Genomic DNA, 17,891 nt, shown 5'->3' with positions numbered 1-17,891 from the left:
TTGTTTTTAAAATTTTGGTTTATTTTTATCAGTTTTCTTTTGTTTGAACATCTTCGTTTAAATTTTTTAAGTTTGAAAATTTTTTGCACTAATAAAAATTTTTTGATTAAATGTTTTAGTCTGAAAATGGTTTGTGTTCAGAAATGAGCCTTCTTCTCAATAAAAACTAATGACTGTAAGTAAATGGTTAGGCAGCAACATAAAAACTATTACTTTTTTTCTCCCAGCAGGGTGAGAGTGAAAGTGAGAGAGAGAGAGAGTGAGTGAGAGAGAGAGAGAGAGAGAGAGAGAGAGAGAGTGAGTGAGTGAGTGAGTGAGTGAGTGAGAGAGAGAGAGAGAGAGAGAGAGAGAGTGTGTGTGTGTGTGTGTGTATATGTGTGTGTGTGTGTGTGTGTGTGTGTGTGTGTGTGTGTGTGTGTGTGTGTGTGTGTGTGTGTGTGTGTGTGTGTGTGTGTGTGTGTGTGTGTGTGTGTGTGTGTGTGTGTGTGTGTGTGTGTGTGTGTGTGTGTGTGTGTGTGTGTGTGTGTGTGTGTGTGTGTGTGTGTGTGTGTGTGTGTGTGTGTGTGTGTGTAAACAAGACACCAAGAAATCAGTAGTAGCTACGTTATAATATCGCATTAATCCATATATACTCCTGTTCATTTAGCGAATTTGTTTGTAGTTGTTTAATTCATATAATCTTGTGTGTTATGAAATGCAAATATATTTCCAACAGTCTCAAAGCAACGTCGACGAATTATTAAGAAACCACCGCCTAAAAAGGCATTACATCGACCACATGGTCCATCCACGCCGGATCAGGATTCTACAGTACAGTAATAAGATAGGTAGTGAGTGCATATTTGAATGTATTTGGTCTAGGAATTAATTCGTGCGGTTGGTACGCACACATTGAAGCTGTAGTACAAACACAAAATACATAAATACCTTAAGAAAAATATTGTCCATCGCTAGCCACCACTTTCGTCCATCTGTCAGGCAATGTACGGATTCCGTGGCGAAAGAAGTCCTCATCCTTGGAAGCGATCCAGTCAGAGACCCATGTTTCGATATCTTCTGAAGAAGTAAACCGCTGTCCAATCAAATCGTTGTTCATGCAATCGAACAAGTAGTAGTCCGAAGGAGCAACGTTTGGTGAATACGGCGGGTGGGGTAAAACTTCCCATCCGACATTTTCTAAATAGGTTTTGACCGGTTTTGCGACATGTGGGCGAGCGTTATCACGTTGAACAATAAGTTTATCATGTCTGTTCTCTCATTCTGGTCGTGTTCTGGCCAGAGCTTGCTTCAAACGCATTAATTGTCGTCGATAACGCTCTCCATTCATAGTTTCACCCGGTTGCAGCAGCTCATAGTACACCACACCTTTCATATCCCACCATATGCACAGCATAACCTTTGCACAGTGAATATCTCGTTTTGGTTGTGATGGACCTGGTTCACCTGGTTTCACCCAGGCCTTTTTTCGTTTAGGGTTCTCGTAATGGATCCACTTCTCATCACCCGTAATAATTCGATGCAGAAACCCCTTTCTGCTCTGTCGTTGAAGCAGCAATTCGCAAATGGTTTTTCGTCTTTCAACGTCTCTGTCTTTCAATTCATGTGGAACCCAATGTGACATCTTTTGAATCATTCCCATGGCTTTCAAGCGTTTGGAGACTGTTGTTTGATCAACGCCTAATGCTGCTGCAAGTTGTTCCTGCGTTTGACACGAACCCTGCTCGAGCAATGCTGTCAATTCTTCGTCTTGAAATTTTTTTGGCTGTCCAGCTCCCTCTTGGTCTGCCAAGCCGAAATCACCACTTCTAAACCGTGCAAACCACTTCTGACACGTTCGCTCAGCTAGAGCATGGTCACCATACACTTCCACCAAAATACGATGACTTTCAGTCGCACTTTTCTGCATGTTAAAGTAATGCAGCAGGACACCCCGCAAAAACACTTTATCAGGCACAAATTGCGCCATGTTCACTTAACTACAAACTGGTGTTGTTGACGCTTTAATCCACTGCCCTATACTACGAACGATACGCGATGACAGGGGTTTGCAACACATGTGTGGATACACGGAACTGTGGGACGCTCCGTTCGTTGCGCCATCTCTTGTCCACCCGCACGAATTAATTCCTAGACCAAATAATACTATCCTTGTATTACGTATACAAGATACGCCTGTAATAGCAGTGTCTCATTTAGAAGTGTTAAAAGTGTATTTAATTTGAGTGAAGCATGATGGACAGAATGAAAGAATTAGTGGTCAAGAGAGGTCAAATTACGGCCAAACTCACTCGTTTTAAACCTTTTGTAGATAGCTTTACAGAAGATCAGAATATTACGCAGTTAGTGTTACGTTACGAGAAAATAAAACACTGCTATGATGAATTTAATGCAATACAGTCCGAAATAGAAATGTTACAGGGTTCATCAGAAATTGATCAAGAAACGGAAGAAAGAGCAATTTCAGAGTACTTATTTTGATTTAGCAGCTAAGGCGGAAGTGTTCATAAATCAACGCAACTCCAGTGAAACAAAAAATAAATTAATTAATTAATAAATAAAACAATGAATCAAGCAATTCTAACTCATCAGTTAGGTTACCGGTGATAAACCTTTCCACCTTTTCTGGAAGCTACGATGAGTAGTTGTCGTTCTATGACACGTTTCAGGCATTAATACATAACAATAGCACATTGCAGCCGGTACAAAGGTTTCATTATTTGCATTCTTCTCTACGTGGCGAAGCGCTTGAAGTAATACAAGCTTTAGAAACTTCTGAAAACTACGACGTAGCATGGACATTACTCAAAAAGCGTTTTGAAAACAAAAGGTATATTGTTCACAAACACGTCAAAGTTTTATTTGAAATGCCAATGGTGGAACGTGAGTCAGCTGTTTAGCTTAAATCTCTTTTAGACAGCGGTAAACATTTGAGGGCTTTAAAATCATTAGGTCAACCGACAGAAAGCTGGGATGCATTACTTATTTGATTACGACCAAACTAGACATTACAACGCATAAGGAGTGGGAGAAAACACAATTAACGAATGAATTACCGAGCATGTCACAGCTGACACAATTTTTACAACAGCGCTGCCAAGTTTTAGACGCAGTTGATAGTAAGCGTAGACCTAAAGACACACCCTCAGTTCCAAGTAACAAATATCAATAAACATATACGGCAGGCAAAAAGAGTTCTTACTCAACGACAGCACACGTTACGTGTTCCGACAACAATGCATGTCCCAGCTGTAAAGGCTCACACAAATTATTTCAATGCCAATCATTGTTGGGAAAATCTATAGGAGATAGAATTAAAGAAGTTAAACGTCTTTCTTTGTGTATAAATTGTCTCAAACGAGCGCATAAGGCAAATGAGTGCTTATCAGGTAATTGTAAAATATGCAATACAAGGCATAACATATTACTGCACTACTCGCGTTGTCCATCGTCCACTAGAGCGAATAAACCACAAGATGAAAGGAAATAGGTAAAGGTCTAAACACGCTTGCTGCAAGCACATCACTCGAGTAGGAACGTGAAGATAAGACTATTCATTCTACAAACAGCATACCGCAGAATCTTAGGAGACCACCAAGCGTTTTGCTATCCACAGCTATAGTATATGTTAAAGATAAACAGGGTAATTTTCAAATGTGTCGAACACTTCTCGATTGTGCTTCTCAGTCCTATTTCCTAACAAATAGAATGGTTCAATTATTGGGACCAACAAAGAGTAATAGCGTTGTACACATAAATGGTATAGGTAATGCTAAGACAAGGTCATGCCATAGCGTTCAGGCTACAATTAAGTCAAGACATAACAATTATTCAGCCACATTAGACTTCATTATATTGCCGCAAATATCACAAGACTTGCCTATGGTTCATGTAGACGCGTCATCGTGGCAAATACCTTCCAACATTGAATTAGCAGATCCTAGCTTCAACATACCATAGCGTATTGAGATGTTACTGGGGGCGGAAGTATTCTTTGATCTACTTTGTGAAGGGCAAATAAAATTCAAGGCAGAGTATCCAACCTTGCACAAAACGTTGTTTGGCTGGATTGTAGCTGGAAAAATAGGCAATCAACCACACATTTCGACAAATGTATGTCATCTCTCCACAATAGAGAAAATACACAAGCAGTTAAAAAAAATTCTGGACGATAGAAGAATGTTCAACGAAACACCCAAGTCAAAAGCAGACAGAATGTGAAAGACACTTCAAAGAAACACACCGGAGAGACGAGACTGGGAGATTCGTCGTTAGACTTCCCTTTAAAGAAAATGTGGGGAATCTTGGTTAATCGAAGGAGATTGCAACGAGAAAACTTTTTTCAATGGAAAAAAAGGCTTATGAAGGATACTGAAAAAAAAAAGCCATATATAGCGTTCATGAAGAAGTACGAAGATTTGGGCTATATGGAAGAAATAACTAGAGCAGAGAACAATACAATGATGCCAGATTACTATCTTCCCCATCATTGCGTAATGAAGGAGACCAGTACTACTACCAAACTCAGAGCTGTATTTGATGCATCGTGCAAAACAACTTCCGGACTTCATTAAATGACACGATGAGGGTCGGGCCTACAATCCAAGAAAAATTATTTTCCATAACAGCAAGATTCAGGCAGCATCAATACGCCATGACAGCTTACACCCTCCATTCCAAAAGAAACCGAACTTTTGAAAACAAATAGTACCACTAGTGCCATCTGTTGTAATATTTTACCGGTAGATGGCGTAGTCCCTCGTTGACAACTGGTATAAATGTCATGACATTTGGATGCACGGCAACAAAGTTATTGCGTTTCAACTGTCAGTGTGTTGTGTACATCGGTCGGAAAATGAGTTTCAAACAACGAGCTGCAATTGAGTTTTGTGTTAAACTGGGTAAAACTTTTAGTGAAACGCACCAAATGCTACAAAATGCATATGGTAATGAGTGTCTATCCCGTATGCAAGTTTACGAGTGGTTCAGGCGATTCAAATCGGGTAGAGAGACGCTGGATAATGACGAAAGATCAGGAGGTCCCAAAACCGGATTATCGGAAGAAAACATCGAAAAACTGCGTGAATTCATCAAACATAACAAAAAATCGTCGGTGAAAGTTATTGAAATGGAATTAGGCATTCCTCAAACAACCGCATACCGCATTTTGACCGAAGTTTTGGGCCTTAAGAAGGTTAATTCGCGGTTTGTACCACATAAACTCACCGAAGACCAAAAAGTTGATCGAATTGCGCATTGCAAAGACATCGTTAAAAGTGCTCGGCAGGATCGAAACTTCTTGAAATCGATTGTAACTGCTGACGAGACGTGGTGTTTTGAATATGAGCCCGAAACAAAGCGGCAAAGTGCTGAATGGAAAGCGCCGGATGAAGGAACACCCAAAAAAAGTCGCTTGGTGAAGTCAAAAGTTAAGGTGATGCTGATTTGTTTTTACGATTCAAAAGGAATTATCCACAAAGAATTTGTTCAGCCCGGCCAGACAGTCACTGGAAAGTTTTACTTGGGCGTCATGAAGCGTTTGCTGGCAAGAATTCGTCGTATTCGGCCCGAATATCGCGAAATCGACAGTTGGACTCTTTTGGACGATAATGCACCATCACATCGTTCGCGACTTGTAACTGAATTTTTGGTCAAAAATCACATTATTCGGTTGCATCATCCGCCCTATTCACCAGATCTCGCTCCGTGCGATTTCTATCTGTTCCCGAAACTGCATTTGGCGATGAAAGGAAAGTGGCACGCATCGATTGATGCCATTGAGAAGGCGACGACCGCCGTCCTAAAGACCATTCCAATAAAGGACATGGAGAAGTCATTTGACAACTTGTTGGAGCGTGCAAATATGTGTATCGATGCAGAAGGGGAATACATTGATTAATAAAAATGATTTGTTCCAAAATGTACATTGCTTTTTTGTTTTTTTAAAACGTTAGGTTTCTTTTGGAATGGAGGGTGTATATAGAGGTGTATCGCAACATTTGGGTACATGATTCAGATTCAACCTACCAGAAAATACTGTGGAGAGAAAAACCCTCAAGAAGCAATAAAGATATATCGACTCAAAACTGTAACATATGGTACTGCAGCAGCTCCTTTCCTAGCCACTAGATGTCTTCAGCAACTTGTCATAGAAAAGAAGAGGAATTTCCCTAAGGCAGCAGAAGCTGTAATGAGGGATTTCTATATTGATGATCTTCAAACAGGAACAAACACAAAGAAGGAACTACATGAATTACAAGTTCAACTCACAACTCTTCTGCAAAGAGATGGTTTTTGTTTGAGAAAATGGTGTAGCAACGACACTTCACTGCTTTCAAGAATACCCAGTGAACTTCAAGAATCAAATTTCACCATTCAACCAAATGATGATTGCATCACAATAAGTTTAGGATTGTTGTGGAATCCCATTAAAGACACATTTTCTTTTTCTGTCAAACCAAGAAACAACCCTCAACCAATCACGAAAAGGACTATTCTTGCCACAGCAGCGAGCATATTTGATCCCTTAGGATTAATAGGACCAGTTATTCTTAAGGCAAAAATATTTCTGCAACGTTTGTGGGAATTAAAATTGAATTGGCATCAAGAAGTTCCAGCCCCATTGCATTCAGAGTGGGAAACTTCTGAGCAGCAATTTCATGAGTTGGAATCACATGTCCAGCGGAAGGTTATTCAAGAAACACAATCGCAGGTAGAAATTCACGGTTCTTGCGACGGATCTCAGAATGAATATGGAGTTTGTATATATGTAACATCTAGTACAAGAAATGGAAAATTCACAGCAAACTTACTATGTTCAAAATCTCGAGTAGCACCTTTGAAGAAGTCAACTATTCCTCACCTAGAATTTTGTGCAGCTTTGTTACTTGTACAGTTAACTCTGAAAGTAATACAAGCATTACATTGCAAGATTGATAAGGTTGTTTTATGGTCAGATTCCACCATTGTATTAGCATGGATAAGAGGACCTTGTTCTCAATGGAAGACGTACGTTGCAAATCGTGTGGCGGAAATTCAACAATTGACTTGTAACTATGAATGCAGACACATCAGAACAGAGGAGAATCAAGCAGATCATATATCGAGAGAATTAACACCGTCAGAGATTCTTGATAATGACTTATGGTGGCATGGGCCTTCCTGGCTATCGGAGAAATTAGACTCACAGACGAGGGAAGATATTTTTCACCTAAGTGATGTTCCCGAGCGACGAAAGAATACAGCAGTGTTTCTACAACACCGTGTGAACTCTTAGATAGATATTCATCATTACGAAGATTACAACATGTAACTGCTTATTGTCTACGATTTGCACACAACATGAGAAGATCTAATTGTGACAGACAGCATGGACATCTTACAGTAAGTGAATTACATGAAACACTCGAATGTCTTATTAAACTATCACAGCAACAAGCATTTCACAAGGAATTAAATGCGTTGAGATCACGAAAGGAAGTCGACAACCAAGGTCAACTGAGAAATTTGAACCCATACTTGGATGAGAGGCAAATCATCAGAGACGGAAGAAGATTAGATGCAGCAGATCTTCCTGAAGGACAGAAACATCCTATTGTATTTCCAGCTAACTGCAATTTGACAAGATTAATCGCCCAAGAAGAACATAAGAAGCTATTGCATGCCGGGCCTCAATTATTGTTATCATCCTTGCAACAATCATATTGGCCAATATGTGGACAAGATTTGGTTCGTCAAGTTGTGCATCAGTGTGTCACATGTTCCAGAAACAATCCTAAAGATGGTAAACAGATAATGGGAGATCTACCAGCTGATAGAGTTTAACCAACAAGACAATTTCTTCACAGCGGTGTTGACTACTGTGGACCCATTTATCTTAAATCGAGTAAATATCAACAGAAGGGAGAAACTGAGTTTGGAAGAGATACAACTCGGAAAAGGTCACTAGTTCTGTATGCTTTAAAACCTATAATGCAAGGCGGTAGAGCATGAGGAGTAGAAAAATGGTTGTGTGAGATAGATAACTGACCGAGATACACGATATCTTGTAAAAGCTGACAGGTAAGGTTTGTGAAAGGTGGCAACGCTGCACAGCGGGTTCGAATCCCAAGAACCTGGTTAAAATATGAAAACAACGTTCAATTTGCATGGGTTTATGTATTCGTGCGCTTTTGAGGACGCTGATAACCATGATGAAATCAAGAGTAAAAATGCCGCTGCTGTGCAGCGTTACCATCTTTTACAAACCTTAGTTCTCTACTTTAACAAGATACCGAATATATCTGTCAGTACGTGAGCTATCAATCTCACATAACCATGGCGCTACTCCTCATGCTCTTCTGCCTTGCATTATAGGTTTTAAACCATACAGCACTAGTGACCTTTTCCGAGTTATTGTATCTCTTCCAAACTCAATTTTTCCCTTCTGTTGATGACAATACTGTTCAGCGAATGCTTCTAGACTTAGAGTCAACGCAAACAATTCTTATCAATATCTGATTTAAGGTGCAAAACGTTAGTATCTCACTCCCTGTGTGCGCCAACACGTATTACACGATATTTCTCGAAAAGTTTGCAACACTGATCTGCCTTTATAATCTCTGTTGTCTTTATTTTCATTGCTGCTTCCAATGATGATATTCAATTTAGGTCATTCCATTTACAAAAACACAACTTTGTCTTGGGTTGGCAACACTGTTCATCCGGTGCTATCTGTCAATAAACAAGCAGATATCGCCCTTTCTCTAGTTGCTTCGTGCAAAGTTTCGTTTCTCTGTCTCTTTTAGTTTCTCCGTTATCACGGTTGGAAATTCTAAATTATATTAAAATGTGGAAACGCCATTTCATGGTAAGTCGGCACGGGTTAACGTTCTCGTAAAGAACTGCTATTTCACTAATGAATGTTTATAGTCACATAGAATACATTTGGAGGGTGTGCGTATCGCAACACGAAATTACCCAAAATAAGGGACACACTAATATATATATGCATACAGGGCGCAAAATTTCCGGTCTCCAGGCAGGTCGCTATTGGCGACTAGAAATTTAAAGCTGGCGACCAATGTTCAGTACAAATATTTTGTCTAAACTCACAGGGCTTCGCAGAAAATAAGGAACACATTTGGAAATCCAAAGATAAAGAATTAGTCGTTTCAGGACTATCTAAACACATAAGAAGAACCAGGCACATCATAGGTTAAAAAAAATAAAATAAAAAAATAAAAAATTACATAAGACGTCCTCGCTAATAGAAAGGTAAAATTATGAATCTCATTTCACTAGAACCCAGGATCCAAAATTAAACAGCCTGGAAAGGTAATTTGGACAAATAACATGATTATATCATTAAATCTACACGTAGATAAAAAAATCTTTGACAAAGATATATATAAGGTCGGCACTCAAAATTTCTGCAATGTTCTACTGGGTAAATGTTCAACGAGTTCCCATACTTGTAGATAGATTTTGGTAATGGCAACCCTAAAGATTCAAAAATCAAATATGGCGGACTTTTATGGTTGTTTATAGTGCTTTTACGAATGTTAATTTTCAACTGCTTACTAATCAACAATTTTAATTTTTAAATATTTACGACTACAAAGAAATTGTTTTACTCATCTACAACGAGAGAAAAAAAAATAGGAATGTGACGCAGAAGCAAACCAAGTTTTCTTGAAAAATCTGTCCCTTGAGAAATCCTCAGAAGAAATAGAGGGCGAAATACAGGAAAAAGAATCGAACATAACAAAGCACAAAGTAGATAAGCTTTATTATATGTTACTACTCGCATGGAAGTTTACGAGCTCCTCCGTGGCTAAGCGGTTAGCGTACGCGCCTTTGGCGTGGAAGACCCGGGTTCGATTCCCGGCGGGAGCTCATGTGGTTCGGATTCCACGTTAATCAGTAGGTCCACGTCTCATATAGCCTCGCTGCTGAAAAGGGCGCTAAACTAAAACCAACTCAACTCAACTCGCATGGAAGTTTAATGGCTGTGTAATTGTACCAGTAAAATTATTCAATTTATAAGCAGAAGTTTATAAGACGTATCGAAATAAAATAGTGAAGTAAAGTAAGTTATGCATTATATTCTACGAAACGTACTTCAACTAAAACTGTAACCTTCACCTGCTGATTAGATAAATATTTTGTCTACACACCTATATTATTCTTTACTTGAATAAGAGAACAAATAAATAAATCGTCAGCCTCTTCCTATTCAAAGTAAAATATAGGATAATTTAACGTACATACTAGCCGCGACCCGTCCCTATGCAACAGAAATCATGTACATCTATGAAAGGAAGCAAATTGATAGCTCAGAAATGATCACGTCTACTTAATACAAACGAGAACTAATGTAATACTCAGTGTAACAACCGGTGAAATTGAAAATATTTAGTTTTTCGACTTCCTAACTATGCTAAAGCATAAGTATCGGAAGTCTTATAGAACAACTATACCCGTCCATCTGTCGACAGGCACCAGAGCAAAAACGGTATGTGATATCGAGAAGTTACTTTTTGAAATCGATTCAGCGTCCTAAGTAAGGGAGCCACATCATCCGTCAATCATTGGTTTAGCAGAAATTAACCATTTCCTGTTACAAAGTTAATCCTCACAGAATTGAAACGGTAAACATATAACGACAAGCAGTGTTTTTGGTGCCAAGTTGGCGTCTCAAGAAAAGGTATCATCTTCACCCACGTCTCTCTATTAAAACCGGAAGTATAGTATTACTACTATTTCCTGTTTTAATTTTGATAGCCGTAGAGCATAAACGGAAAGAAAGACAGGACAGTGGTCTTTTGAGTCGATTCTGCATTCCAAGAATAGATTCAATCTCATCCGTTAACCCCCTATTCAAACCGGAAAAAAAATTAACCGTTTCCGGTCTTAATGCTAATTGCCACAGAACAAAACTGGTATTAGATAGCATTCTTTTGGAACTGATTAAATGTCTGAATAAATGGTGCCATCTGCAACTGTATGGATTTCCAAAACGAAGAAAAGTACTGCGAACAAACAGAAGAAAAGAAACACGGATAAAGTTTTTCTCAGTAATAGTATACATAAGAATTGAAACTGTGTTTTGCTACAACTAAGACCATTTTAATCCACAACAAAACCTTACAAGGCTTCCTGCACCTGTGAGATACAACATTTATGAATTATTTCATTAAGTACGAAATAATAATAATAATAATAATAATAATAATAATAATAATAATAATAATAATAATAATAATAATAATAATAATTCTGTCCAACGAACCTATGTAACATGAGTGAGACCTCAATCGTCTAGAGGTCTCTTCTTGTGCAGTTCGAAAGTATCATATGTATTAAAGCATATGAAATTAATATGGTTATTTCTGCCTGACATTTATTATTAATTATTAAAAAATAAAAGGAAATAAGAACATAGAAGACAGGAAAGCGCGCAAGAATTTTTACTTTGAGACGAGAAGAGAGGGCAAGGTATTTCAGAAAACAAGAAAAAAAAGCTTTTATCGGAGTATACTTCTGAGACTAGAAAAACTTTACCGAGGACGACAAGAAAATCAAAGTCTGAGGTACGTACTAAGTTTGTAACAGTAGGATGACTGGGAGCTCCTCGTGGCTAAGCGGATAGCGTACGCGCCTTTGGCGTGGGATACCCGGGTTCGATTCCCGGCGGGAGCTCATGTAGTTCGGATTCCACGTTAATCAGTAGGTCCACGTCTCATATAGCCTCGCTGCTGAACGGGACGCTAAAATAAAATCAACTCAACTCAGTAGGATGATTATCAACACTACGTATGACTTAGTTAGATATTACTTTCATGCTTCAAGGTCCGCAATGAAACTAAAGTTATTACTTATGCATGCATACAAATGATGAGAATTGTTTCTTCGCTCGTGTAAAGTTAGTTAAATACATGATTTGGGAAATACATATTCTATATCTTTTGTATGTGAATATGATATAGTGACTATAAAATCTCATCTGTAGATTAAAACTTTAGTACTAATATAGTTAAGTACTTTCAAATACGCACTGTGACGTGAAGAGGATCTTCTCATGAGATTTTTCACTCATAGAAGATACCCCTTCGCATAAAAATGCTTGATCAATACAATCGTTCTCTCAAAGGAAGATAAAAATAACATGAGGGTCACCGATTAGCCAAATCAAGTAGTACAAACGTTTGATGTGGTGTCAGTGGGAGTCTTTGATGTAGAGGTACCGCACACTGTAGGTGTTGGAAGTGTGCGTCAGTACCTAGATGTATATTCATAAACCTGACGTCCACACCAAGGAAGTGGCTATATGATTGGAGGACAACATTGTTTTGACCAAACGCTAATTTAGAAGCCGTGGTGGGTTCTTATTGAAAAAAGTCATTTATGAAGCTAGAAGAACAGTGATGAACAAAATATTTGTGTTCCAGGGGGTCCCTGAAAACGGTTGAAGCGTAAAAGACGATGCTATACCCTGGCCGGCGAACGATGATTTCTGACAGCTCAGCTCGCGAGGACGACTAAGGAGTGCGGTGTTGCCATGTGCTTCTCGCACAAGGGGAGAATCGTCTGCTTCTTCGTTGAGAGTGAGAGGGGGTGAGTGAAAGTTTGGCAATGTGCGGTGGTTACCATGGAGACGCGACAGGTTCTGAGCCTAAGGTTGGTTGACCTGCTGTCTTCTGCTCGCTCGCCGTGGCCTTGTGCAAAGCTATCAGAAATCATCGTTCATCGGCCAGGGTATAGTGCCCATTACAATGCCCTTGATATTAAGATAGTGAAGATCTAAGGTTTTCAATTACACTTACAATATAGTCATTATTCTAAGCCAAGGCCAGTGTAATGTGAGTGATACATCTAGATTTTCACTTGTTCCCCATTTTCTCATGTTGTTCCCCAATTGTCTATTTTCTTCCTGGAAACACCTATTCAAATCTTGAGTTGGCCACACACTTTTGTCATACAACCGGATACTAATTCAAACAAGATTAACTACGACTCTTGAACGAATGTTCTCTATGTTTTTCTCTGTCTTGGAAACGAGATCATCTCCTCGAAAGTTACAGTGTTCTGTTCTTTAATAATTTTCTTTTTAATCTATTCCTCCCCTTTCCTCTCTGATAAATCATTAGTGAAACAGTTTAAAATAGTTTCCCTTTTTATTAGAGTTTCATGGAAGTGTTTTAAAAGTAGTTTGTTAGTTTTGATCTCACCTGTACAGTGGCAATAAAGGCCGGGCTCTTGAATGTCACAACAACAGCATTCACAGCTACACTCATTCCATCTATAACTTTATTTATAAAACTGTATTTCGTTCCACTTGTATACGCTGTAGTACCTTGCAATGACATAGACCTCAAGTCCTCGCATGTTTCTATCTGGACATGTACTTCATCCAAATTCTGAAAAACAAATGTATCTAATAAATTATCCACCTCAAACAAAACTGAATCATGCATGTAAAACTTCAATATACTTCAATAATCCCAACTGAAAATTTATGCTTTCGAATCTTCACCTCACAATACTTACTTCTTTTTTGTGAAATTTACAAAAAGGAAATTTACTGTAAGTTTAAAGAAGGTAGTGAAATTAAACAGAAAAATTAACTGCGTACTTTCAGAGGAATTACCGCAGTAACTACACCACTTCATTTTAAATGCACCAGATCTCATATAAAATCTTCCTTAGGAGAAACATGAGAATATGTGCTACAAATGCTTTGAAATAAAAAGCTGCTTATATCACATATATATATATATACCATTTCATTTATTTCGATCATCATCCGAATATATGACAGATTTAAATATAAAATTTGTTAAATATACATACATTATATGCTGTATAACAATATATACATTCTATTATCTCTGCAAATGCCGGCAATCGAGAACATTGTTGAGATTCCATTATACATTGTTGAATCATTGTTTGGAATAGAACTTAAATATATTTCATTGTTATTTGACGTTGAATATGAACACAATTGAATTTTTAAATTTAAATAAAAAATAATTTATGTAATTATAACGTCAAAAGAAAAACTATTGTCCAGGAACTATTATATATAAAACAATTCTTCTCAGAGTATAAACACTTCATCCAGTTCCTTGCCAGGTGGTAAAGTGCCAAGGACCGACGAGACGTTACCACGTTGGATAGAAACGGATATGCGCTGTATTAGATGAGATGTGGAGCGAACTTCGCCGGAAACACAAGAAATGCGTCTTCCTACCTCTCTAATGAATTCAAGACTTCTTACACCCCAAGCACCACTGGTTTCAATAGCGATTGGAGTGAAAACAAACTTTTCGAGAAGGTTGTTGTATTTTCTTTGCTTTTCAGCTTCTCTGCGATTAGCAACAGCTCCAGCGTTCATTACGGACAGACGGAGACTTGAATGAACGTATGTAGTCCCACAATAAACCTCTCATCCATGGAACCAGTGTCATCCCATCTGGTCGCTTTCCATCCGAACGACAGCAACCTGAAAGTTTCCGTATTAAAGGAAATCCAGCTGTGTTGAGGGCTCGTAGTATTATATCATTTACAGAGGAATATCGGGCGAATCTACCAGCGCTCTTCATGCATGAAAGGCCATGCAGGCCACGTTGGTTAACCTCATCCCCTGGACAGTGATGAGGCTCACAAACTGCTAAGCCTAAACGTAAGGTTACAGCAATTCGTAAGCTTTCATTTGACAAATGATCGGTATAATTTAATTTACTACATAATATGATATTTCACATTCATGAACAAACTATTAGTAACACGTAAAACAAAAGGTTCATTTTTCTAAAACGAAATAACTGGTCGGTAGAGGGTTTTCTCAGGGTAAAACCAAGACAAGATGGGTCACTTCGTTAGTAAAAATGGGTCAGCGTTGCTCAGTTAATACAAACATCATTAACCAGTAATTGCCTAACAGATTTGCTTGTAAATACTCTTTATAATATAAGAAAGAAGGAATGAAAGAAAAGACTTTTCACAATAACTTTTAAGATTTGAAGAGGTGCACAGAGTTGTAGTCGTCAAACTTGGTCGGAGACCTCTAGGTAGAACAATAGGTTGAGACGTTAATATAAAACAAGATCTTTAATCCAAATTGCATAGGCTCGGCAGAGCATAGCATCCAATGGGAAGGTCTTGCTTCTTTGGGGATAAAGATTATTTTAGTTATCTGTTATGCCTAGCTATGTAGCGTAGCACAGGGAAATTATGGGTCAACCTAGTCATAAAAAAGAACAAAACGAAATGAAATGAAATCTTTAAGTTTTACGTCCCACGGTTATGCCGGTGAGGCTAAAGGAGACGGTGATAATGAGAGATGAATGAAAATGGTGGAATGAAGAAAGTGGGAGGAAACGGGAGAACCCCGAGAAAACCCACGAGCACGGTAGAACAAAACGAGTCATAAGCGGATGTAATGTAATTCTGCTGACGTTGCATAAACTTGTTCTGACATATACAACTGCATCATGAAGATGGAATTCCTATGTACAGTGCTGCCTGATCTTTTTATTCTTCAGAAAGAACACATTGAACAGCCTAAAACTCTCGTGCCTATAGCTAAAGTTCTCCTAAGTCACGCCAGAACTCATCAGTCTTCCTCTAAAAAGAGTATACTGAACACCTCAAATGAATATATACTTAAAGAGTTATAAAATTAAGATATTAGTTTAAAAGTTGTTTTTTTTTTTTCTTTTTTTAAAATGGATACTACAAAATCGATCGGTTTGCATCGAAACTAGATGTCTGCTCACTGAAAAATACCCCCTCATTGCCGCTTTCCTTTCTTTCTCCTTATGCATTATAGTCACGTAAAACAAATATATGAAAGAGCTGTGCAATTCAAGAAACCGAATTAAAAAATAAAAAGTTTTGAAAGCAGAATTCATATATGTACTGGTAAGTAATTACAGTAATAATGTTAAACAAGGAATAATGCAAACACACGAAAAACAAAATTATCTCAGACACAGTATAGTACATTAAAAAAGTACATAAAAGTGAAGGAGGAAATAAAAAGGAAGCAATAATAATTCTTCTAAAACTGTTCACACTATTCTCTCGAATGAGTTCAACTCTATTCTTGTTGCCCAAATACTAACAACAGAAGATATATTTCATTCATTCATCAACAAAATGCCATAAAACTCAATGTTAGAAACAGCTGTAACACTTCAACAGAACTGAAACACGTAAGCAACGGTATATATGTCTTACCAAAAATATTGGCACGCTCTTCAATTTTGTCCACTGAATACGAAATGATACCCTGTTGCACCACGCACTTGTAAGTTTTAGCCATGATGGTAATTCCAACAAATCCGTCAAAACAGCTTCATCTAATTCAAGGTTCGTTAGTTCTCCTTCTCCTTTAAAGGTACTGAGATTGATTTTATCAGAAGACAAATTCTTCGTGAACCTGAAAGTAAAACGAGTTTCGTATTATATTTCAACCAAACTACTATTTTTTTACCCGGTAAATTCAATATTTTGTTAAAAATGTTCAAAATTATTGCTCTAAATATTTATATTTAGCTTGATCAAGTAATTACTATTTGAAAACTCTTACACACTTGATTTGCCAGGAAATTCCTACCCATTTTGTCTACTTGCAACGTCCTGACTACACTAATCAAGACTGTTATGGCAGAAATGGCTACAACAATACATTTCTAGTTAAATTTGAGTAAAATTGATATATTATCAATGACCCTTTCAACTTCAAACACAGTTACAAATCAGAGCAATGAAACCCGGCTGGATATGTATTATGTGCCGGGCTCGACCTGGGCCCGAATCTCGAGCCGGGCACAAACGGGCCGGACACTAAACTGACCGGGGACAAACAGGCCGGGCGTAACCGGCCCGAAACCAACCAAGTCTGATAAGTCAAGTCAATCCTTCAATATGCAATGGAAAATAAGAAATGTCATAACATTGCAATGTCTATTTGTTCTTCTCGAATGAGAAAAGCGTCTGAAAAATTACCCAAGGTTTGCTTTCTATATCCTTATTTTGTCTGTCTATTTGGTATCTGTGATTGCTCTGTCCAGCTATGTTTATTATATAATACAACTCATGGACCTAAAAGTCATACTACACTCATTAGTACGTTACGAGTAACAGAAAAGATACGTAAAACTGCTACACCGTATGTATAACACTATTACTGCTATACTATTTTACATACATGTGTACATCTAGAAATGTTTAGAAACGATTTCAGTTGTATCCATAACATAGTCTAGAAATAACCTAGGTATACACTGTTACCAATTAGCCATCAAATGAAAGAAAATCAATTAGAACTTCCTATGCTTTTTATTGTAGCAATTTATTATTATTATTATTATTATTATTATTATTATTATTGAGTTAATTACAAAGGATCATAACAAAGGTAGTATAAAGTATTAAAGATCCTGGGTTCGAGGATTGTGCTGTCCAAAACATAAAATATTCCAACCTTGACTGACAGCACTAATATGTAACATAAATATTACACGGTGTAATTATAAGTGTACCCAAAGAGTTATTCGCCATGAAGACGAATTTCGAGAGAAAGCGATATTAAGCCCCCTATCTACTCCAGAATACACTGGGCCTACGTCATAATGAGACCTAGTTAACTCTATCTTGCATTACCCTAATTAATCAGTTATGCATACTTGAAATATAAGACTTATTGTACTTACATAATTACAACCATTCCTACAGTATAGAAACAAAATTTAACGACGACTAAAATTCGCGACTACTCAAAGTGACTTAAACACAAGTACACTTTGCCCGTAAGTTAATTCAGATACGTGAGATAAGTCTCGGAGCTAATTATTTACTTGCCCTACAGACCACAGATGGGTCTTCGCGGGTTACGAACACGA

At 37.9% G+C, this 17,891-nt stretch overlaps 1 protein-coding gene across 8 annotated transcripts in view; it reads right to left on the bottom strand.

Moving 5' to 3' along the window:
- The window catches only part of LOC145670290 (bridge-like lipid transfer protein family member 3B), a 549,193-nt gene that overhangs the window by 485,910 nt on the left and 45,392 nt on the right, over positions 1–17,891 (bottom strand). For all 8 annotated transcript variants that reach the window (XR_014128253.1, XM_081738747.1, XM_081738745.1 and 5 more), the window contains exons 2-3: positions 16,225–16,426; positions 13,209–13,397 (exon numbers count right to left, since the gene is read on the bottom strand). Coding sequence is in view for 7 of the 8 variants with exons in the window: in XM_081738747.1 (XP_081594873.1) it covers positions 13,209–13,397; positions 16,225–16,426 (391 nt within the window). In the remaining variant the exon portion in view is untranslated. The remainder of the gene's footprint in view (positions 1–13,208; positions 13,398–16,224; positions 16,427–17,891) is intronic.

This window comes from Thermobia domestica, chromosome 14, assembly GCF_964235325.1.
Source record: "Thermobia domestica chromosome 14, izTheDome1.hap1.1, whole genome shotgun sequence".
Classification (NCBI taxonomy): Eukaryota; Metazoa; Arthropoda; class Insecta; order Zygentoma; family Lepismatidae; genus Thermobia; species Thermobia domestica.
This window is presented reverse-complemented; position numbering and strand designations above follow the sequence as displayed.